We start from the raw sequence: 24,971 nt of genomic DNA, 5'->3' as shown, positions 1-24,971 counted from the left end.
CGCCTCCAGCCGGACAGCCTCTGAGTTCCCAGCCTTTCCTTGCCACAATGACCAGATCCTGGCTGTGTTTATCGTTGCTCCTCATGGGAGCCCTGCTCCTGGGGCAGCCGGCATGGGGGCAAGAAGAAGAAGAGCAGCCGTCCTGGGGAGAGTCCAATGAGCCTGTCCCAGAGGAGCCTGAGGAGCAGATGGTGCCACCTTTGGCCGAAGAAGAAGAGGGGGATTGGGAAGAGGAGGAAAGCCTGGAAGATTCAGACTACTGGAGGCCACGCAGCGTTGAGGACCATGAGAGGATGATGGCTCAAGCGCGTAGAAGGTTTATGGAGGAGGAGGCAGCATACAGCGCACGGCCAGTGCATGACTTCATGAAGCATATGGCGGTGGCTCACTATAACAAATATGATTGGCAAAGCAGATATGGCAATTACTACAAGCACTATGAGAGCAGCCATATGGATGTCGAGGTGAGCAAAGCAGAGGTTGTGAAAGGTTCCCCAAGTGTGTGGGTGTGGGTGTGGGTGTGGACTATGGGACCATAGAATCCTAGAATTGTAGAATTGGCAGGCACCTCAAGGGTCATCCAGCAGAATCCCCTTCGATGCAGGAATCACTGCTGAATGCCTTTCAGATAGTCATTCAACCTCTGTGCGAAAACCTCCAGCGAAGGAGAGCCCGCCATTTTCTGAGGGACTGTTTGTTCCACTGTTGAACAGCTCTTGCCCTCAGAAAGTCCTTCCTAATGTTTAGTCGGAATCTCCATTCTTGGCACTTGAATCCATTGGTACGGTTCCTACCCTTCGGGTGTAAGACACCTGGGGACCTTCATTACTATTGTTTATTAGATTTAAAAACCACCCTTCATCATAAGCTCTCAGGGCAGTTCACAGAATACAATACAGGATTAAAAACAAGCCAATAGTGAAAACAAAGCAGTAAAATAATAACCCCCACCTTTCTTGCAGATATATTTAAAAGGCTGTTGGATATTAATCAGCCAAAGGCCTGGTTGAAAAGGAACGTTTTTTGCCTGGTGCCTAAAATATATATAATGAAGGCGCCTGGCGAACCTCCCTGGGGAGAGCATTCCACAAACGGGGAGCCACCACAGAGAAGGCCCATCCTCTCTCCTGAGGCTGAGAAAAGGCACATAAAGTGGGGAAGTAGAAAATACTGTTCTGTTGAGATTCCCCTTGTATAGGGTGGAGGGTCCTCTAGCATTCAGGTGGTGCGGCTTATGGGTGCAACTGAGCCCCCTGCCCTCCCTCTGCACCAGGACTTCCCAACCTGATGGTCCCTCATTTTCCCAGTCTGAAATTCAGTAATCCAGCTTAGAATCATAGAACTGTAGTGTTGGAAGGAACCACAAAGGTCATCCAGTCCAACTCCCTGCAATGTAGAAATCCTTCACCCAACATAGGACTCGAATCCACATCCCAGAGATTAATATTATCATGCTCTACCAGTTGAGCTATCCCAGCAATCCACAGATTTATTTCTTTTTAAAAATCCTCATGAAAATCCCTTACCACCTGAGTGCAGATTTCTCCTAATAAACAAAATTTTTTGCATGCAGTTTTGTCTCACATTTTTTGCAGGCATCTTTTCCCAAAAACAATGCATTTCTGCATGTTACTTACATTCTTAGGCACACTTTCGCCCCAGTACATGCATTTTTGTAAACATTGGTTGGTTGGAAAACTGCACTGTAGCTTGTTAGGAAAGCTTGGAACTCTGTGAAGTCAGCACCCTTAAGAAACTACATTTCTGACTATTGTTTTTCTTGCAGTAGCGGGGAGAACTATGAATGTTTAAAGAGGTTTAAGAGTGCTTTTAATATATGGAGTAGAGGCTACATAAAACAATTAACTAATAAATCATACACAAACCCCTTTCCCTCTTTTCTACATTTCTCCAAATCCCAATTACCTATCAAAAACAATGATGATGATGATTTCTGTAAATGGCAAGGGTTAGGTTCCTTAATCTGCAACAGTATGAAGTTTGGTTTTGTAGTCAGAGAACACCGGGGGGGGGGGCGTGTTTGGAATCCAAGAGCAAGAATCTCCCCACCAACCCCTTTAAAAAGTCACTTCCTGGTTCTGCTTGCAAAAACCCAGGCATTTTGCTGAATTTTCAAAATTCCAGACACAAAGCAACCCTAGACTGGAGGGACTCAGAGAGCCAGCATGGTGTAGTGGTTAGAGCGCTGGAATAGGACCTGGGGGACAAGGGTTTGAATTCCCACTCACCTATGAAGCCCATAGGGTGACCTTGGGCCAGTCACTCTCTCCTAGCCTAGTCTACCTCGCAGGCTTCTTGTGAGGATAGAACAGAGGGTGGGAGTGCGCAGAAGCATGTTCTTCACCTTGAGCTTCTTGAAGAAAAGTTGAGATACAAATGCAAGAACGACAACAGCCTGACTTGGCCTGACATGCCAAGCGTTCTAAGGGCTGGGAGCAATTCCCTGGTGGCAAGCGAAAGGCACTCTGCACATGCTTCGATACCCTTTTTTTGCATTTTACGCACTTAGCACATTCCAAGCTAAGCCCTGCCTTAATGCAAACCTACACCTCTGGAGACGACTTGGCCAAGCCAAGCCATGCGTCAGCTTCAGCTCGAAAGTCTTTCTCGTTCTCTGCTTCCAGAAGGCGCAAGGGATAATACTCACCTTTGAGATGACTTTGGCGAAAACCAACTGCACAAAGGATGACGTGAGCAACCATGAGGATTCCGTCCCGCGGTACTCCGATCTGTACTTGGCGAGCCAGGGTTGTGTGCTACTACCTGAATCCGAACAGGAGGTAAGATAACAGAATCGGTGTTGTTTTTCAGTCCGGACTGCCAGATGATGTCAGATGTCTTAACATGTCCTGGGAGCAACAGGGAGGCTGGCCCTTTAGGGGGAATGGGGCGCTGCCCTACCAACCTCAGCCTGCCCCGCCCCCGCCCACAGTCCCATTTTCTTTTTTTCTTTTTTTAAATGATATTTATTAGAAATTTTCAAAAATTACAGAGAAAGAAAAAAGAAGAAAACAATTTTTTTTCAAAACCTACATAACAATACATAAAAAAGAGAGAAAAAACATAAAAGCCAATACAACAATAGCAATAAAAACACACATCCAATATTCCATATCTTTATCTTTCATTTACTTGTTTCATCGACCTCCTCACACCTCCCTTTTTGTATTCTAGTTTAGTTATTTATTTCAGCAAATTCTTTCCATCTTTCTCAATTTTTATTGAGTAGTTTATCTTAACAGTCTAACCTATTAATTAACTCAGCAAAACCTTTCCATCTTTCACTATATTCTGTCATTCAGTGTACCTTAGTTTATTTTAACCTTATCTTACCATAAAGTACCTTAAAGCTTAAAACTTAATATTTGTTTGTACATAATTCCTTATATCATTTCTACTAAAGCCAAATATTTTCATTCCAACATTTTTCCTAATACTCATTAATTTTACACTAATTCCCAAAATAATTTTTTAATAATTTTCTTCCAATCTTCCTCCAGCGTCTCTTCTTCCTGGTCTCGGGTTATGTCAGTCCTTACTGTCCATTCCATCTAGTCCATCAACCTGGTAATCCTATGTCCGAGGCTCTTAAGTCTTTTCCATGTCCCTTCTGCAGATCTTCTTCTTGTTTGTACTTGCACTTTACCTTGTCTTTTGTTGATCTCTTTCTTAATTGCTTTCCTTTCTCATTGAGGAGTAGGTCTCGGGGATGTTCCAACTCGAAAATATCTCCGTCTCTCCTCAGCAGATCGGCCCATTCCCCCCAGTTCCATTCCCCACAGTCAACAGTGTAATCCAGAAAATATTTAAAGGCATGTTTCAAAGCCCCTCCAAGCTTAAGGGCCCCCACAACTCCAGACCCCACCTGGCCCACTCCAAATTCAGCCTTCAACAACAACGGCTTATGCTCCTGTAGGGCCTCGGGCCTCTCCATTTGTGTTACTTGAGGTTCAACAGCAGCCTCCTCCATTATCTTCTGCGTTTGCACTTGCTCTATCAAAACAGGTTCCTGGGTTGGCTCCTGAATGTTTTCTGTATAAATATTCACTGTTTGTCCAAAATTTTTGACTGCAGCAGTCATCAAATCCATCTTCTCATGCATCTGCTCCAACAAAGTGCTTGTCTTGCAAAAAGCAAGCACCAAAACTTCTTCCAAACACATTTTTATTCAAGGTCACAGTCTGGTCCCACGATCCTAATCTCCACAGCTGTAAAGTCACCAGATCGACTCCAGCAACAATTTAACAAGCTCCCTCTAGAGGAGACAATTTCTATTTGTATCTATCTTTTGAAAGCAGGTCCAACAAAAGAAAATTACCTACTTTCATTTTTCAGATTTTTTTGTTTCTTTTAAATGCAAAAGGCAACATTGGAATCAATTTGTTTCTCTTCTTTAACTATCTGTCAAATATGTTCCATTCACAGTCAATGAACTTCACCAAAAATCTCTGTCTCTGACACCCCGTTCCCAGGTTTGAGACGATGGAAATTTATCTTTCTTTACTCTCTCTCCTGCAGGCTTGAACAGTCAAAATTCCCCCTCTTTACTCCTGCTTCCAAGAGGGGTTTAGATGGTTAAAACAGGAGGAATTTTAAACCTTTATGTACAACTTTCCAGACTTTAGCTTGCACAATTTTTGCTTCAGACTATTTACAAAAGCGGAAGGCGGACTTCCTGTTTAGGACCTTCCCGCTTGAGTGCCAAATTAAAGTGTTTCTTAGCCCAATTTTCCGTTCTACTCACGGGTACTTGTTTAGAGTCCACAGGAAAAAGTCAGCGCTCTCCAGCAATGGCTGTGCGGCTTCACTCCATAAAAATAGCGGTCGATTCAAAACACCGCACCGCTCACCCCACATTGCTTCGGATCCCCAAAAAGGGGTTTCCTTGTGTGTAGGAGGGGCGCTCCTGGTGTCAGCCGAATCCCACATTCCCAGGCTTCCTCTGCCTGGGATTTTTAAAGGGTCTCCGCCTTCGCCGCAGCGGCAAGACCCGATTTTCGTGGAGCGGGTTCCTCTGGATCAGAGGAATTCCGCCATTGCCGATGGCGCTAATCCGGAAGTCCACAGTCCCATTTTCTTACAAGGGGTGGGCCTGCCTATCGGCTTCTCCCACCCTCAGCCTCTGGGTTGCCCTTGTGGAGTTCAGCAGGGCGGGAAAGGATAATAGTTAAGCAGCGTTAATCTTTGGAACTCGCCCCTGCAGGAGGCAGTGATTGCCACCAACCACGGTGGCTTTAAAGGAGGATTAGACAAATTCATGGGGGAGAAGGCTATTGATGGCTCCTAGCCATGGTGACTGTGCTGTCCCTGCACGCTCAGAGGAAATAATGCTGGAAGAAACCGCAGGAGGGGAGAGATGCTCTTGTGCTCAGGTCATGTTTGCTGGCTCCCCACAGGTATCTGGTTGTCCCCTGTGAGAACCGGTTGCTGGACTAGATGAGCCACTGGCCTGATCCAGCAGCCTCTCCTTATGTTAGATCCAGCTCAGCCTTCCTTTGCTTGTATTCCCTGGACAACCAAGCAGTTGCCGTCTGTCTCTGACTGTTTCCCCAACATAAAGAGCTGGCCTTTTCAGGATGCTGAATGCTGCAGCCTGAGTCCATGGCTGTGTCTAACCCGAGGCAAACCATTGGAACCAAAGAGCCCCTTCCTTCTTTCCTTCTTTCCTAATAAGTGTGTTGCCAGATTGTCTTCAATACATGGGATTTCTCATTTTTTGTTTTCTTAATTTGCATGTGTCTCTTGTTCTCCCCCCCCATCTTACCTCCATTTTTAGAAATACGACTGCACGTTTAAAATATTTCTAGATGAGGAATATGGAGGGGCAACTGTGATTGATGAGTATTGCGAACATGTTCCTGGAAGAACGGAAGGAATCTCTGAAGAGGCGGAGGTGGAGGAGGAGCAGGAGGAGGAGGAAGAAATGTTTGAACCCTCCCTTGAAGAGTATTGAAGATTTGGCCTCCTCTCTGACTGCTGATGCCCACTTTTGCTGGCAGCGGTGGGAGAGAAGCCCCCGCTTGATTTACCCCTTTCTTCCTTCCGCACTTGCAATGTAATCACTTAGATACAAGCCAGAAAACTCTCCCAATAAAAGGAGGCGTTGGAATCCACCGCAGTCCCCTCCGCACCCCAGAATCACTCTCTTCCCACTGTTCCAAAGTAGGATAATAAAATTGACTTGCACAAGCATTACTGTGTGTTTTCATAGAAACAAAAGAGTCAGAACGTTCCCCCAAGGGTCATCAAGCCCAACCCCCGCGATGCAGAAATCATGGCTAAACAAAAAATTAAGGAAAAAAATGTATAAAATTTGAGAGAAAATGTATTAAATTTGAGGTAAAATATATTAAATTTGATGTAATTTGTTACTGATTTGTTAAAAATTTGGAAAACAAATAAGTATTATTTGGCCAAAATAATAATAATAATCACAGCTAAAGAATCCCTGACTGTTGGCCACGCAACCTCTGCTTAAAAAGATGCAAGAAAGGAGAGTCCACCACCTTCTGAGGGAGTCCACTCCGTTGTCGAACAGCTCTTACTATCAGAAAATTCTTTCCAATGTTTAGTTGTCTGTTCTTGTAAATCAAATCCATTGCTTCAGATCCTCCCCGCTGGAGAAGAAGAAAACAAGCTTGCTCCATATTCTGTTCGACAGCCCTTCAGATACTTGAAGGTGGCTCTCGTACCACCAACTCCCTCAACCATTCCTCATCAGGCTTTTCTCCTGAGTGTCCCCTTAAGCCATCATGGCCGCTCTGGAGTGTGAGCTGGATAGAGAAACACGATAATCAGAAATGGATAGCGCAACCCTCGCTCAACTTCGGGTGAACGATATGCATGCTTGAATACAACACACAGAATGTGAGGGCTGCCAGAGCCCATCTTCTTCAACAGGCTAGTTTTCTAAGTGCAAGGATATTTTTTAGATAAGGGGAAATGGAAAGGTCCAATCTCAATTCTCCACTCCCCCCATTGCATTCATGGTATGGTCCTCTAGGAGCTGCACCACTTGACTGCCGTGTTGTCTGAGTAACACACATTCAATGATGAGTTGGGGTCTTTTTCGGCCTCCTCCTGACTTTATTTGACCTTGAAGCAGAAGGTGCCCCTCTTAGCAACCTCTCTTTCATCCCTGCAATAAATATTGTGCTCAACCCAATTGTCCGGCAGTGAGAGACTCCAGCGATGCTTTACCCAGGGTTTGGTTTCTATGGAATGAAGGTTGAAAGAGACGGGTGTCTTTTGGATATATGGTTTAGTTTACACATATATTCAGCCTGAGCATAGGACGGAGGGGCTCACAACACCTCAACAGATGTTACTTCCCCATTAGGTTTCCAGGGGAGCCCCAGGTCACAGCTTTGGGTCTAGCACAGAGTGAACCAAGCCTCTGTGTAGCCAGCATTCAGTATCATCCAAAAATTCTCTCTCTCTCACACACATTTATTTTTTTTGGACTATGGCAGGGGTAGGCAACCTAAGGCCCGTGGGCCAGATGCGGCCCAATCGCCTTCTCAATCTGGCCCACAGACATTCCAGGAATCAGCGTGTTTTTACATGAGTAGAATGTGTGATTTTATTTAAAATGCATCTCTGGGTTATTTGTGGGACATAGGAATTCATTCATTTCCCCCCCCAAAATATAGTTCAGCCCACCACATGGTCTGAGGGACGGTGGACCAGCCCCTGCTGAAAAAGGTTGCTGACCCCTGAACTATGGCTAGGATGACGCATCCAGCCCAATGAGGCAGGAAAGGCTCACCCGTTTGTTTCTATGGCAACAGAACTCACTCCTTAAGATATGCATGGCAGATGATAGGTCATTAGCTTGACAAAGGAACTTGCCTGACAGTTTCAGGAAACTTCCTCCTATAGAATCTATCAATCTATTGATCTATCTATTGCATTTTTATCCCACCTTTTCCTTCAAGACATACATGGATTTTTGCCTCCTCATTTAATTCCCACAACAACCCTGTGAGGTCATTTAGGCTGAGATTTGCGATATCTGAGGCAGGAAACATGCCCAAGCTCTGGCCCAATGAAACCCCAGGAGCTTCACGGCCAAGCGGGGATTTGAACCCTGGTCTCCCAAGTCCTAGTCCAATACTCTAACCCCTCTGACTCTCTGAGAAGCCCAAAGGAGAACTTGAGTGCTCCACTTGTGTGCCTCAGCTTCTCACCATGGAGGTACAGCCTAAAATGGGATGATATACTTGTATAAATGACGCACTCGGTGAAGAAGTCCTTTCCTTTGTCCCAAAACTTTCAGCTTTCATCTTCTAGCCCATGGGTAGGCAAACTAAGGCCCGGGGGCCGGATCCGGCCCAATCGCCTTCTCAGTCTGGCCTGCGAATGGTCCAGGAATCAGCGTGTTTTTACATGAGTAGAATGAACAGCTGTCAACTTTTCCCTTTTCTTGCGAGGAATCCTATTCGGAATAAGGGAATCTCCCTTATTTCCATCGCGGCTGCCTCCCCTCCCCCGCTGGGCACCCCACTCCCAGAACGCTCACCCCACCCCTGCGGGACGCACCCCCCATCCTCTTCCTCCCAGCTTGTCATCTCTAGGCTGAAATTCCCTTTCTCCAACATCGTCTCCACGGAAGGCAGCAAGGACGCTATCAGCATACTCATCCACGGATTTGATGGGGTTAGATCAAGAATGGAAAAAGACCCTTCTAAATCCATCTCCTCCTGCCTCTTTCGCCTCTGGAGGGTGGTAATAATCATTTTGTGCACTGTTCCTTTCACAGCTGCCTTTGTGTCTTCTGAGGTTGGCAACTGCTGTCCTAGCTCCTCTGACCCAGAATCAGTGTCTAAGGTGAGGGCAGGGAAGCAATTTTGCAACTCCAATGACAAAGTGTGGTTTGTGACTGTCCTACGTCTGTGCACCACATTCCTCCAGGGGTTAGACTCTTGCAACGGGCAATCTTTCTCCACCCTGGAGGCACCCCATCTATCTTAGTGCTCAGTCTCAGTCAACTCGGCTCTATCAAGAAACTCTGCAATGTTGCCCTGTTGCTTGAGGTGTGGCTAGGCGGGCCTCCACCAGCTTGCCATTGCTACAAGTGTACTGTTGCTTGTTCTCTGGCAGAATGACAAACATGGCACAGGTGTTATAGGTCACTGCACCAACTCCCTTGCCTTCCATGTCTCTGGTCCTATGCATACCAAGAGACAGAATTCTGGGTCTCCCCCTGCTAACTCCTCCCTTGTCAGGCTTGGGAGAATTCTCTCCTCCCCCAGTAGCATCAAGGATCAAGGAAGAAACAAGAAAGTTCGTATTTATGGTTTCATTCAGTCATTGTGGTGCAAGACAAAGAATTCAGTCCCTAACTCCATAGTGACGTTGCTCACTCTGAACTCATTCCCTTCTTTCCCCAGCAACAGCCCATGGCTCTAGGGTGTGTGTGTTCAGGAGTCAAATGTCGTTGAGCCCTTTGCTCTTGAATTCTAATTGAGCGGCGTGTACGCAGGGATGGTGGCTCTTCCATGCTTTCCAAGGATGTCTCTGCCGGCAGTTCTCCCCCACCCCGTCCTTCTCCTAACACCTCATAACTTGGCAGCCCTGAGTTCTGCTGTAAATACACACACACACACACACACACACACACACACACACACACACACATTTTTATTGTTTTTTTTAACATATCATTTCCAACAATCATATAACATAACTTCTTATCTTATACAATATTTTAGACTTCCGTCAACACCTCTGATGATTTCCCATTCTTTATCACTTATTCGGCATTTCTTAATTTCTCTATTACTCTTCATTATCATTAACTAATAATTCTCCCCATAGCCTTTCTTGCAATATTTCAAATAGTCCTCCTTACAAAACTTATTACAGTCCTACTAGCGTAATCCGTTCATTACAGTTACTTTTCAAATAGTTCATATAGTCTTCTAAGAATCTCTGGCCCTGTACATTTTGAATCCTTCCTGTTAGTTTAACTAATTCTGCATAGTCCATCAATTTCATCTGCCATTCTTCTTTCGTTGGTAATTCTTCTTGCTTCCATTTTTGTGCCAATAATATTCTGAGTTCTGCTGTAATTCAAACCTGTCTCCCTTTTCTCTTGAAACTGCTGGAGAAGGTGGGGCGATTCCCCCCTTCCCCTCCTCCTCCTAGGAAAGCAGAGGAGAAGGAGGGGGCGACCCCCAGCCCTCGTCTTCAGTCCAGTCCCTGACATCCCTCAGCCTGGCTTCTTCTCAGCTTTATCTCCTCCCCCTCAGATCCTGTGTCCCCACAGAGCAATCAGTCACACACACCCTCGGGCTCCAAAAGCCACAAGCTTGCTCTTTCAGTCTCCTCCAGCAATTCTTGTCCCCATTTGCGCGCTCTGGCCGCAAGCGCCCAGGATCTTAACGCAACATGTTGATTCCATTTCCCAAATCAGCCTCAGGAAAGTCTGCTTTGCTTTCACCTGGAGATGCCTGAAAGTGAGGCGTTCTGCAAGCCAAGCGTGTGTCCTAGCCAAATCACATTCTAATCTTGCAATTAAGGCTCAAGGAGCGCCGTGTCACACTGCTCAGTGACATTTAGAACCGTTTCCATCAAAGCGACGGAAATGTCAGGCTTATTGTGACAACAATCCAAAGCTCGCCTCTTTTCAGACATCACCTGACATTTTTCTTGGCCCATGGGGTGTTTGAGAACTGGGTACCATCATTCCACGTGGATAATGCTCCCGGCTGGACCCTGCCAAAGAAAACCCTGGTGAGTGAGCTCTTTCAGAATTGCAGTTCCTTGTAAGATGTCCAGAAGCACAATGAAATAATACAGTTACTGATGACATAATTGCATCCAGGTGAATGGCAATTGGATGCCCTTGTTCATTTTTTAATAGCGCTTTATTTCCCCTGTGCTTCGTATGCTGTTTTCTCTTTTTCTGACCTTGGCAGTGAGGGCAGAGGCAGGGAACTGGGTTGGCCAGGCAGCTGGTTAGGAAGAGGGGGTGAAGTGAGAGGAGAAGAGGGGGTTGCTGCCTGAAGCAGGACAGGCAGTGGGGCCAGAGGGGCAAGTTAAAGAAAAAACTGAGCTGCCATTCCTGCGCTGGAGGGGGTTGGACTAGATGAGCCTTGGAGGTCCCAACTCTACAATTCTATGTGTACAGAGAGGGGAATAAGAGGTTTGGGGGAGTCCTCAGAGAAGGGATAAGGAAGCTGTGATGCCCGCCCCTTTGAGGTTGTTGGACTCCCATCTACTCAGCCGGCAGGACATGGTGGGGATGAGATTTGGAGTCTATCCTGACCTAGATGCAGGATTTGCAATTATGGTAGCATCTACAAGATTACAATGATCCAGAGTACCAGGTTACTCTGCCTCCTGTGATATAGTCGCAGGCGAATCAGAGTCCAAAATCTTCTCTGGCGTCTTGGTGGCACTTTGAACTACAGCTATCCCACTGCTCTCACCATGTGGCATTTGCAATGCCCACACAGGCTGCATTAGAAGGAACAAACTTTACTTAGCAGTAGGCAGCAGCTACAAGGCTGTATACAGTGGTACCTCTGGTTACGAATTTAATTCGTTCCGAAGGTCCGTTCTTAACCTGAAACCGTTCTTAACCTGAGGTACCACTTTAGCTAATGAGGCCTCCCACTGCTGCTGCACGATTTCTGTTCTCATCCTGAGGTCAAGTTCTTAACCCGAGGTACTACTTCCGGGTTAGCAGAGTCTGTAACCTGAAGTGTTTGTAACCCAAGGTATCACTGTACAAAAGTTTAACTACTCAGATCTTCTTGGCTTGTCCCACCCACAACTGATCTACACATCCCTAAATGGCTCAGGACCGCAATACCTCAAGGACCACCTCTTCCCATATGAACCTACCCAGATCCTGAGATCACCTTCTGAGGCCCTCCTTCATGTGCCACCTCCTTGAGAGGTCCGGAGGGTGGCAACACGAGAAAGGGCCTTCTCTGCAGTGGCTCCCCATCTGCAGGGGCAGATGAAGGGGGGTGCAGTGGGAGCGGGCCGCCCCAGGTGTCACCACTGAAGGGGCTGACAAAATGCTAGGCGGCACTCACAGCGGGGCCTGCAGCGCACCTGAGCCACACGTCTCTCCTGGGAGTGACGCAGTGGCTTGGGCACCTGCAGGCTCCGCGCTGCCCAAATGGTCTGCCAAACGGCAGCTGTAGGGCGACTGAGTGGGAGGAGGCAGGCAGACTCTGGAGGCCCCATAGAGTGTCCTGCCCCAGCTGGCCCTGCCCCTGGGCGCAGGGCACATGCGCCACCCGAGGCGCCCGATCGGTTTGCTCCGCCGCTGCCCGTCTGTAGAATGCTCTCCCCAGGGAAGTTCGTCTGGTGCCTTCATTACACACCTTTAGGTGCCAGGCAAAAACGTTCCTTTTAAACCAGGACTTTGGTTGATTGGATTTACATCCTATGCCCTTTTAAAATGTGTTGTTTTGGGGGGAGGGCTATTGGGTTGTTGTTTTTATATGTATTATGTATTTTGTGATTTTATATCTTGATTTTATTCTGTGAACCGTCCTGAGACTCCCGGGTATTGGGCGGTATATAATTTCAATAAACCACAACAAGGACCACCACTTCAAAATCACCTCAGTTTCTGCTACCAGGTTTTATCACTTGCAACAAAATGGTCACTCTATAAATGACAGTGAGGGTAACCAGTTTGTGGGAGGGTGTCTGATGCTGTGTGGAGGGTGTCAGTTTGAGGACGACCCAAGAGGTCTTCGCCCTAATCTTGGTAAGGGTGGGAAGAGGGGAGAAGGAGACCTTTGTGTGTCCAGATCCCGCCAACACGGCCCCAAATCATTTCCTTGAATAAGGAGGAACACCGGTGAGTTTTGAGCCTTCTTGTAAATGCCAAGGCTGTCTGAAAGAATAAGCACAAGCTCCACAGTGCTCGCTAATACTTCACGCTTGAGCCACATTGCTGGGCACTGATTTTCAAGCTAAGCCTCAACTCAGATTTGCACCTCTGGGTTCCCTGACTTTAGGAAGCTAAGCCTTAACTCAGATTTGCACCTCTGAGTTCCCCGACCTTAGGGAGCTGGGGCCCTCTTTCCTCAGGAAAAAGAATGCTCTGCCATCCGGTGTTGTTCCTAACAGTTGCATTGCAAGGGGCTGGGCCATATGAATCTTTGGGTTCCCTTCTAACTCTACAATTGTTTGATTCTATGTCAGTTTCCTTGAAGACAGAGGGGGTCAATGCCCGTGTTTTGCTGCTCATTTGGTGGTCCCTGCAGTTGTTGGCAAAAGGCACTTGGGCATCACTGGAATCAGAGGTTTCCAAAACTTCAGGCTGAAAGATATCAGAGACAAAGGCAAAAGATTTGAAGGCTGATATTATATTTGTGGGTTTGATCAGTCTGGCTTTTAAATGCACAGCCCATCCCATTTCTCCCTATTCCCTGGCCCCGATTGCAGACAAAAATGCATTTATTATGAGAAATTCATGCAAAAATACTGAAGAATTTTCATGAGGGCTTAAAAAACACACACAAATTGCTGCAAAAAGTGAATTTAAGATTGAAGACAGCTGTCTGAGATCTGGATATCACAACTCTGGCATTTGATGTTAATGGACAAATTGACAACAACTGACCAAGAGGGAAAAACCCCCACTGCTTTTTGATCTACCTGGCATGGTTTTATAGCCTATGCAACCTTGATAGAGCATTGTTATAGGCCTCTGAGGACACACGGCGATTTGTGAAATGGCACCTTAGTTTAAAAACAGAAATGACTTAAAAGTTAAATGTAATTAAATAGACATCTGTTGTCTATTGTTGAGTATTGACTGTTCCTTCTTGTAGAAGTCAGTGAAAACCAGTGCTTTTTTTCTTTTAAAAAAATGTTTAGGGTTGCTCTCATTTTGACTCCAGAAAATCACTATTTTATAGTACAAATCAGGAAAAATAAATACAGTAAATGGACAAAATTACAAAGATTCACAAAATGTTTACCCCTGCGTCCTCCACAGAAAAAAAGCACTGGTGAAAAGAATGAAATATTCGAAATAAAATAAAATAAAAATCCAGCTTCAAGACCCTCTTCTGGGTGTTCATCCTCGGGACGCCCCCTCGCCTCACGGCATCCCAGGGAAGTAGACTGTAGCATCCTGGAGGCCTCACTGGGGAGAACAGAGGGCCAAAGAAATAAATCTCCTAGTGCCTGTTTTGATTAGTAGACAGTAGCTTGTTATGAGAGATATTTGCATCAGAGGAGCGAAAGGGACCTCGCAGAGGCTGGGGCTGAGGTCAGAAGCCTGTGTTGGGTTCTCAGACTCAACTCACTTTTCTTCTCTCTGATCTGGCAATGTGTCTTGGAGGAGGTGGGGTCCATCCAGTTGGGGTGGGCGGAGCCACTAGGGGGCGGAGCCTCCTCCATCCTTATATCTGTAGGCTCCTTGCCTTCAGCCGGGTAGCCTCTGAGTTCCCAGCCTTTCCTTGCCACAATGACCAGATCCTGGCTGTGTTTGCCGCTGCTCCTCTTGGGAGTCCTGCTCTTGGGTCAGCCGGCATGGGGGGCACAGGAAGAAGAGAATCAGCCGGAATCAGGGGATGGAGGACAGTGGCACTGTTGTCGAGGGGCAGCAGCACGGCCGCTCACATCGGAGGAAGAGTACGAGGAAAGGGCAAAACACGATCGGCTTAGCTTGAAAGATGAAGAGCATTCTCAATTTCTCAGGGATTACTTCAAGAGAAAAATTACAGATTACTTTAATGCACAGAACCCCAAACATTTCTATAAGCTATACGAGGATGCAGAGTTTAAAATCAAGGTAAGAGGAGCAGGTGGCTGGGATGCCCCAGGGAGGGGGGGGGTGTCGCTCTTTTTTCTTGCTCCCCTTCCCGCAAAAAAAAAAAAGTTTGTCCAAATTAAAATACACTTCAATGTTCTATATCTGGACAGGCTTGCCTAAACAAAAAATGCTTTTAGCATGCGCCGGAAAGAATGCAGCAAAGAGAATGCAGCTTGAGATCAAGAGGCAGGGAGTTCCATAGTGTAGGTGCTGCCACTCTAAAATATCAATTTCTTACAGATGGGGAATGAGCACTATGTGGCACCAACTGAAGCAGCCAAGTGGGCACATATGGGGTAAGGCGATCTCGCCAGTAAACCGACCCCATTCACACCATTAACAGTTGAAAAATCAGCAACTAGTGCAAATATCTGAGCACCAGCGTCGTGGTGACAGGGCCTCACTCCTGTCAGCAATCGTGCTGCAGTATTCTGCACTAACTTCTGGATCAAGCGGAAGAGGTGCCCCACACAGAGTGCATTGCAGTAATCCAGTCTCAAAGTCACCAGTGCATGAACTACTGTCAGGCCTTCCTGGTCCAGAAATGGTTGTAGCTGGACCACAGTCACAGCTGGTAAAAGGCAATTCCGGCCACTGAGGCTACCTTCAGCTGGGAATATAGCTGGTCTGACTTGTGTATGTTCTGGGGTTCATGGGGTTCCCTTCAGCTCCCAGTCCCAGAACATCTGCAGATGTTGCTAAATGCCCAGCATTGATGACCATTAGCCATTCTGGCTACTGAATCTGCTGGTGTCCAAAAACATCTCGAGGGCCACCGAAATTCACCGCTCCTCTTTTTTGATTCCTTGGTAGGTCTCTCTCTAGTTCTGATGCACCTGCCCTGCCCTGGTCTCCTCCTTCTGCTTGCTCAAATACCAATTAACAAAAAAGAAAACAACAACATTAGTTTTAGAAATATTTTTACAGGTATTTGGAGTGATTTAAAAAATATATATTACTTTTGTGCAAATGACATATCAGATCATAGATAGATATGGTAGATGATAGATAGATAGATAGATAGATAGATGATAGATAGATAGATGATAGATAGATAGATAGATAGATAGATAGATAGATAGATAGATAGATGATGATGCAATGGTCCCAGTTCTGTGGAAAGGGAACTGCAATTTCATGGGTGGGCTTAATAATGGAGAACCATGATGGGGCAGCTCCAGGAATCGTTCCCCATCCCCCCGCCATCTGAGAACATCAGGTGAGTTTTTTGTTTTGTTTTTCTTAATTGCAACCTTCAGATTTGGTTTTCTCTCCATAGGATTTGAGGAACTTGTGCAAAAATCTCTCCTGCCTCTACCCACTAGGCTGGTGGGCCACAGAGGAACAGGCCCAGGAACTGGGGGTGGGATGGGGAGGGGGAAGGCCTTGCTCTGAGTTTCTAAAAGGGAAGGGCCTCTTGAGGGGACCGTGCCTGAGAACCTACATCTTCTTACCTGGCCCCCATAAGCCACAGGCTGAAAGGTGAAGGCTGTTGTGAAGAGCCTGGTGAGACAACATTAAGGCAAAAGAAAAGCTTTGCATGTGCTTTGAGGAGCCCTTCCTCACTTATGTATGTTCTCAGGCTTGGGCCCTCACCTTTGAAGCAGCTACTGGGATTCGGTTGAACTAGCCCTGGCTTAACGCAACATTTCACATTGAGAACAGGAAGGCTTGAAACGTCTCTCCTTCTTGGAAGTTGGAAATGTGAAACAACACCTACAATAATAGATTGGCAATCACTCGTGCTAGAGTACTTTCAATTAGCAAAGTTGACCGGAAAAGTCAGAGGAGCCCCAAATCAAAAAATATTCAGAGAATGGAGACTATTCAAAGAATAGATAAAATTATATTGTAATAATGACGTTATGCTAGCAGAACTGAATGATACTTGTATATAATAAACAAATGGAATAAATGTACTAGATGAATATGCAGGAAAAGTTATAAAACAAACTGTGCGATAAAATTAAGACAATAGAAAAAAGTACAACGAGAACGACTGGAAGTTTCTTTCAGAAGACTTTATTAGAAAAGACAGGATGTTGTAACCAATATTTATTTCTGATTGTTAACTCTTTTTTGCTTTTTATTTTTATTTTATTCATCTTTTTTCTATTATATTTTTAATTCTATTATATGTTTAATTTTGATGTAACTGTCTGTAATATATATGTAAGATGATATTTTAAATCAATAAAGAAGAATTTTTAAAAAAGTAATAATGAAATGTCTCTCCTTCTTGGCTTCAGGACGCCCCTGGGTTCATAATGGAATTCACAGTGTATATGGTGAAGACCAATTGCACGAGGGATGACGAGGAGCTTCTTAGACCGTTGCCACGCGGCCGCATCAGGCATTATGACTACATGGGTGAGGAGTCGTCAGCAGAAGATCTGTCAGACTGCCATCCTCTGTCCGATGAAGATGAGGAGGTGAGAGAACAACCAGTTTTGTTCCACATTTCTTTTTCTTTTCTTATCTTCGAATGATTTTTATTAGTTTTCCAAGTTTTTAACATGTCAGTGTTAAATTACATCAAATGTAATTTTCCCATTGCCTTCCCACTCTTCTTTGTAGATGTCTCGCTTCTTTCCCCTATTTACTGCTTTATATTGCATATTTCTTTCCAATTCACATTCCATTACTTATATTTAACCTTAAATTCCACATTTTAAAATTTAATTTCCCCCCTTCCTCTCAGCTGTCTATTTATCAATTCTGGCTTGTATATTTTCTTATTCCCTTAAAAACAAAAAACAAATGAGGTTACCCAACCCTTTGCCTCCCCACCTTAAATCATTACTTGTTGTCTCTGTATTATTTCTTTCTCTTCATCTTGCATGTGTGTAAAATCTGGATCTATCCTTCCCACCGTTGTTCCCCTTTCACCATATCCATTCCCTGTCCAGACTGCATTGTTGTATAAGTTCCCATTTCCACCACAGCGTTTCCACTCCACCATCCATGGTTTTGAAGGACAACCATCTGGCAAGCTCTAAACAGGAAGCATTCTCCTACAAACAATGCCAATGAAACCAGCCCGCAAAGTCAGGGGAGGTGGACCATAATTGCTTGCGAACTTCAAAACACAGAGTCTGTTGCCGTGTTCTATGTTTCATTGAAGTTATTATGAGACTTTGACTCGATTTTGGGCAGATGCACTCTGTACAGTGGTACCTCGGGTTACAGACGCTTCAGGTTACAGACGCTAACCCAGAAATAGTACCTCGGGTTAAGAATTTTACCTCAGGATGAGAACAGAAATTACGCAGCGGTGTCAGCAGGAGGCCCCATTAGCTAAAGTGGTACCTCAGGTTAAGAACAGTTTCAGGTTAAGACCGGACCTCCGGAAGTTCTTAACCCGAGGTACCACTGTATATTCGAAGTGTATTTGATGCGCATTGAAAGAGCACAACTTGCCTTCCCCTCCCCCAAGTGTCACAGGAACTGTAGTTCATTAAGGGTGCTGGAAATGGGTGCCTCTGTGAAAAGGAAACTACAATTCCCAGAATTCTCTGGGGGAAGAGAGTGGATAGAGAAAAAAGCTTCTCTCCCTCTCTCCTAACACTAGAACTCATGGAAATCACCATGAAGCTGAATGTTGAAAGATTTGGGACAGAGAGAAGAAAACACTTGTTAAACTGGGGAACTCCCTCCCACATTAGTCTCGATGATGGCCACCAACTTGGAAGGCTCTAAAAGAGGATTAGACGAATTTGTGGAGGAACAGGCTGTCAGTGGCTACAAGTCACAGTGGTTATGCTCTGCCAAAGGGGCCCCATCTAGGCCAGCAGCCTATTCCTACAGTGGCCAACTGGATGTTTCTTCTGGGGAGCCAACAAGGCAGGAAGACCTGAGCACCACAGCACTGTCCCATGATTCCTAGCAGCTGATGTTCAGAGGAGGGAAAACAGCCATTGTAGCTAATGGCTACCAATTTGGGATGAGGCTTCTTCATCAGGTTTTTGAGTTCCCAGAGACCCTTATTTTTTCTGCCTCTGCAGGCAGTTGATTGCCAGGAAAGCCCAGCAGCGTACAGTCACAGATCAGCTATGATTCAGGACCCTGGACAGGTCCAAGAGGCTAAGGGAAGGACAATAAAGATGTTAACCTCTGCAGGCAGTAGAGCAGGGGTCAGCAAACTTTTTCAGCAGGGGGCCAGTCCACTGTCCCTCAGACCTTGTGGGGGGCTGGACTATATATTTTTTTGGGGGGGAAAATGAATGAATTCCTATGCCCCACAAATAACCCAGAGATGCATTTTAAATAAAAGCACACATTCTACTCATGTAAAAACACCAGGCAGGCCCCACAAATAACCCAGACATGTATTTTAAATAAAAGGACACATTCTACTCGTGTAAAAACACGTTGATTCCTGGACTGTCCATGGGCCGGATTTAGAAGGCGATTGGGCCAGATCCGGCCCCTTGGCCTTAGTTTGCCTACCCATGCAGTAGAGCCTGCTGAATCAAGCCAGTGGCCCACCTAGTCCAGCATCCTGTTCTCACAGAGGCCAACCAGATTCCCCAATAGGGAAACCCACAAGCAAGACAAGAGCAAATTCCAGCAGTTCGTATTCAGAAGCATTGCTGCTCCCACCACAGAGGCAGAGCAGAGCCATTCTGGCTAGTAGCTATCAGTAGCCTTCTCCTCCATGAACCAGCTGAAGCCTTATATAGGCTGAAATGGTCTGGCATGTGGCAGTCTTCCACTCCTCCCCCCATGTTGTTTTTGGTTTTTAAATATTACATTCCTTGCATTCTTTATCTCACCTTTTCCTCCAAGCAGCTCAAAGTGGCACACATGTTTCTGCTGCTCCTCATTTTATCTTCACAACAACCTTGAGAGGAAGGTTAGGCTGAGAATTTTTTGAAAATCTGAGACTGGAAACTCACCCAAAGCACCTCTTCCTGGTGGCAAACGCTCTGCTTAATACAGAATTATAACTGACCAAATGCTACTCAACGGTTACCCTGAAAAAACCAGCTGTTGCTGGAGCCCAGCTCCCTCTTCCTAATGTTAAGGCTGGCCCAGGTCAGCTTTATTGATCTGACAATTTGTTGAGAGGGTTAAGGACCCTTGAGACATGGCTGGAGAATGATCTCCTCCCCTCCCTCTGATTCCTGGGACTCGACCGCCCAGTGCTCTGCAAATATTCACACTGCTGGGTTTGTTTCATCTGTTTGCTTTTTGCAACTCTTAAACATATATAATCCGGAACATTTCTTTTAAAAACCAGAGTACATATTTCCCAAGTACCAAATGCTGCACCCAGGATCCCTGCCTGTGTTTGCTGTGTGTAGTCATGAATCATAGAGTTGGAAGGGTTCCCCAAGGGTCATCTAGTCCAACTCCCTGCAATGCAGGAATCACAACTGAAGAATCCCTGACAAGTGGCCATCTGACCTCTGCTTTCAAAACTCCAACGAAGGGGAGTCCTTCATCTCCCAAGGGAGCCCAAATCTAGGCAACCCTTTCTGCCATGTTCTCAGGGAGAGCCCTGATAGGGCTTGTCTTCAAGAGAAGAGTGGAGGCATATTGAAATGAATAAAAACAGGCCTTCCCGGACTGACATCTTTTTTCCTTTTGTTTCTGACTTCTTCTCCTTCTGCTTTCAGATCCAGAAATGCACATTTTCAATGTATGTTGGTGGACAAGGCGAAGGGAAACGACACCATGTCGTTGGTCATCGCTGCAGAGAAGTGAAAATTGTTGAAGAAAGTGAAGATTGAAGCCTCTGCCTCCTTCCCAGATGCTGCCGCCAGCCAATTGTGGGGTGGGGGAAGGAGAAATCCCCCCCCAACTGGTCCACTCCTTTCCTTCCACGGCTGCAACATAATCACTTAGAAGCAAACCTGGTGTCCAAATCCAGCACAGTCCCCTACTCCCCGTAGACACTCTGATAGATCTCTCCCCCCCCCCGCCTCTGTTTTCCACTGTTCTGAAATAGGAGAATAAAATTAACTTGCACAAGCATTGCCATGTGACTTGACAGCTCTGTCTGTTTGTCCAATTTAAACACCTGTGTCTTCATGGAATCATAGAGTTGGAAGGGATGCCCCTCTATAATCACAGCTAAGAAATCTCCCTGCCTTGTAGCTAGGAGCCCTGCCACACAATCAGCAGAATCCGTGTGGAGAAATCGGACTGTTGAATATTTCCCCCTCTAAAAGGAAGGAAGCTGATGAGGGCAGAGGAAAAAAAAACACCTGCTCAACTCCACCTCCCTGACATGATAGATTTCATATGTGCAAGGGGCTGTCGGCACAGGGGACTTTTCCGAGGCAGGACCACTGGGTGGGATGCTGAAGTAGTACAGTCCCAACACGGTGAAATATTCTGCCAAAGGTGTCACAAGTGGAGCAGCCTGGCTCTGCCACATGAGCAGCTGTGGAAGTTCTTCCACTGCCTCTGCCCTGTTTTTGGCATTGACCAGACCTGGACCCAGTGGATGAACTGAAAGTCATCATGACGGTGTAGCTGAAGGGAGGAAAGGGAAGCTGGGGGAGATGCATAAGGACATAAGAAGAGCCTGCTGGATCAGGCCAAAGGGGGCACACCTAGTGCAGCATCATGTTCTCATAGGGACCAACTAGATTCCCCAATGGGATGCCACACAAGTGGGGTGGGGCGGGCAAGCATCCACTGTATGGAGGAGTCTGGTTTTGTCCACAGTCTGGAGTGAATGTGCCCATTGCATTCACACACAGACACCAACCCCATGCACCGCCCAGAATGTGGATTTGTGGCTTAAGCTGAGTAACTGGCAAACTGACCCATGCAGGATCTGTTCTGTACTTACAAGGTTGGCTGAGGGCTGCCTCTTTTCCCCCCACATTTTACGGCCTGCTTAGAGCAGCTGATACCTCCCTCATGGGTGAACAACAACAACAACAACAACATACTGCTGTTTTATAATGTGCAGCCCCTTCCTGGGAAATCATACAGAGAAAAGAAGGGCTGCCTGATGGCTGTATCAGGGCACGGGGCAGCCATCTTTATCTCTCACAATCTCCCTCATATCCTTACAAGGACATTGGACAGGGGCAGCCATCTTGTTCCCCAGGTAGGGGCAGCTTGTTATGACCTGCAGCCACTTCCTGGGAGCATCTTAAAATAGCTTCCTCCACCCCCATGTGCCAGAAGGAAGGAAATATTAACTGCTTTAAGCAGCTGTGAAGGAAGGAAGGAAGGAAGGAAGGAAGGAAGGAAGGAAGGAAGGGGGTATCACATGGATAGAGTCATAAATACTTGGGGGGGGTGGATTTCAAGTCTCTACTTGAACCTGAATATGCAGCAAACCATACAGTCACTATTGTGCTCCTTTGTTTGATGAGGAAATAATACGGTCTCACTTTTCAGTAGTTTAGGCCAACAAACTAAGTCATAGCAATGATTGGCACTATTTCGACAAAAATCTCAGGTGACACACCTATCTGTCTACTCCAAAGGAAAAGGCAGCCTTGAAAACCAGATCTTTCTAATTCATGTTTAGTGTTGGATGAACCTGTCCATTTTGGTTTTTCTGAGTTTCTCATTTTCCTGACAAATCTTCAGTTCGTTTTGCCACATTCCTGCCTGGGATTTGAGGTGCTAAAAAAAAAAAAGTTCTCACAGAAATTCATCCACAATTAAGTACACATTTCACCTGTTTAAATATTTTTGCAATTCATTTCCCTAAATGCAACATGCTTTTTTGTATGTTCTTTTCACTAATGTATGCCTTATCATATTGAGACGTGGGTGGCGCTGTGGGTTAAACCACAGAGCCTAGGACTTGCCGATCAGAAGGTCGGCGGTTCGAATCCCCGTGACGGGGTGAGCTCCCGTTGCTCAGTCCCTGCTCCTGCCAACCTAGCAGTTCGAAAGCACATCAAAGTGCAAGTAGATAAATAGGTACCTCTCTGGAGGGAAGATAAATGGCGTTTCTGTGCGCTGCTCTGGTTCACCAGAAGCGGCTTAGTCATGCTGGCCACATGACCTGGAATCTGTACGCCGGCTCCCTCGGCCAATAAAGTGAGATGAGCACCGCAACCCCAGAGTTGGTCACGACTGGACCTAATGGTCAGGGGTCCCTTTACCTATACCTTTATGCCTTATCATGCCCACTTTCCTCTAAGCACATACCTTTTCTTACATATTTTTTGTTAGAAAGCTGCATTGCAAAATTTGGAGAAGTATGAATTTCAAAATGGTTGTCTTTTGGGGGCTTTATGTCCTGCTTCAGGAAGTGTGAATTAAGCAGGTTTGCATTAAAATGTGAACTGAACCAAATTTCTCCACCATCCCTCCTTCAGGCCTCTTGTTTCACACAACACAGAATTAATTTCATTGTGAGCTCATGAGGCTTTGTGCATAAAAGTGAGACAACGGCTTGAAAGACTAACAAGAAAAAGAAGGTGCAGCTTTCAGGTGCCCCACTTTGGCTTGTATTCAACTTCTGCTTCCCCAGCAAAGACCCACTGAAATTAAACTATGGAACTCACTGCCACAGGAGGCAGTGATGGCCACAACTTGGAGGACTGGACAAATTCATGGTGGAGAGGGTTATTGATGGCAACTAGTCATGATGGCTCGGCTCTGCCTCAGAGGCAGCAATGCTTTTGAATACCAGTTTCTAGAAGTCACAGGAGGGGAGAGGGATCTTGTGTTCAGGTCCTACTTTCTGTTTTCCCACCAGCATCTGGTCGGCCACTGTGATGCTGCAATAGGGCCATTGGCCTGATCCAGCAGGGCTCTTCTTATCTTCTTATGGAACCTCCAGGTCCAGAGGTAGTCTATCTGAGATTCCTAGATGAACCATCTCTTTTAAGTAGACATGCCTATTGAAGGGGACGCGGGTGGCGCTGTAGGTTAAACCACAGAGCCTAGGACTTGCTGATCAGAAGGTCGGCGGTTCGAATCTCCGTGACGGGGTGAGCTCCTGTTGCTTGGTCCCAGCTCCTACCCACCTAGCAGTTCGAAAGCACATCAAAGTGCAAGTAGATAAATAGGTACCACTCCGGCGGGAAGGTAAACAGTGTTTCCGTGCGCTGCTCTGGTTTCACCAGAAGCGGCTTAGTCATGCTGGCCACATGACCCGGAAGCTGTATGCTGGCTCCCTCGGCCAATAAAGTGAGATGAGCCCCACAATCCCAGAGTCAGTCACGACTGGACCTAATGGTCAGGAGTCCCTTTACCTTTACCTTTTATGCCTATTGTGGGTATCAGACCACAAGATGAACAAGAAGTCATAGACTTGGAAGGAAGCCATCATCTGAAACGTATCCCAGCGACCTCACTTTATTTTCTGATATGCGCATATCAGGAGAGTCACGTTGCCCATCAATGCCATGGGTGGTCTGAACATTGCGCAAAGTGCAAAATATTTACACAGAAGTTGGCACACAGCAAGGCCATGGATCCTTCCCTCAAAGAGACTGGAAGTTGCAAGAAGATTGCAACAGGTTTGCCCTTTTAAAAATCAGCTTATCTAGCTGTTATCTCGCCTTATTGGCAATCTGTGGTTACGCCTGTTAGAACATATTTGCACAACTTTATTTACCTATTGTTTATATCACACCTTTTCCTCTAAAGATCTCCAGGTGAGTTGCATGATTCTCCCCCTCCTCATTTAATCTCCACAACGACAACCTTGCAAGCAGGTTAGGCTTAGAGAAAGTGACTGGCCCAAGGTCAACCAGTGAGTTTCATGGTTGAGAATTGGTGAGGATTCAAAATGAAGTTTGACGCACTTTCCCCAAGCCCCACAGAGAGATGAAATCAGCTGGATGATGAAAGGTGAGGTCCAGGTTACAGATCTGCCATCTCAGCGAAGCTGCCACTTAATAAAGCAATCACCTTTTCAGGAGCTCACAAACCAAAAGGTGCCAATATTATTAGTTTATTGGGACATTAAAAAATAACAATACAAAGCTGGCCCATCTCTCGAGATCACCTGAGCTCTCACCTGGTCCCTGAGATGTTTGCTAAGCAGGTACTTCTGAAGTATTTGAATAACACCCTGTACAAATTCCTTGCCAACTAAAACCCTGATAAACTGACCCTTTCAGAACGGGACCTTTCTATCAATTGTTTAAAAGTCTATAAAAACAAGATTGTTATCATCAACCTCATTTCCATTCCGGTGACTTGGATGTTGATGTTCTTC

General features: G+C 46.0%; 2 protein-coding genes across 2 annotated transcripts; both read left to right on the top strand.

Annotated features, from left to right (window-relative positions):
- Nucleotides 1-6: 6 nt before the first annotated feature.
- Nucleotides 7-6,213, top strand: LOC128404110 (uncharacterized). The gene is made up of 3 exons (XM_053369436.1): nucleotides 7-464; nucleotides 2,646-2,801; nucleotides 5,798-6,213. The coding sequence occupies exons 1-3, from the start codon at nucleotides 48-50 to the stop codon at nucleotides 5,972-5,974; spliced, it is 750 nt and encodes a 249-aa protein (XP_053225411.1). The 5' UTR covers nucleotides 7-47; the 3' UTR covers nucleotides 5,975-6,213.
- An 8,214-nt stretch (nucleotides 6,214-14,427) lies between these two features.
- LOC128404142 (uncharacterized) lies at nucleotides 14,428-20,797 on the top strand. The gene is made up of 3 exons (XM_053369533.1): nucleotides 14,428-14,797; nucleotides 17,068-17,250; nucleotides 20,440-20,797. The coding sequence occupies exons 1-3, from the start codon at nucleotides 14,471-14,473 to the stop codon at nucleotides 20,551-20,553; spliced, it is 624 nt and encodes a 207-aa protein (XP_053225508.1). The 5' UTR covers nucleotides 14,428-14,470; the 3' UTR covers nucleotides 20,554-20,797.
- Nucleotides 20,798-24,971: the final 4,174 nt, after the last annotated feature.

This window comes from Podarcis raffonei, chromosome 16 (assembly GCF_027172205.1).
Source record: "Podarcis raffonei isolate rPodRaf1 chromosome 16, rPodRaf1.pri, whole genome shotgun sequence".
NCBI classification, from domain to species: Eukaryota; Metazoa; Chordata; class Lepidosauria; order Squamata; family Lacertidae; genus Podarcis; species Podarcis raffonei.
This window is presented reverse-complemented; position numbering and strand designations above follow the sequence as displayed.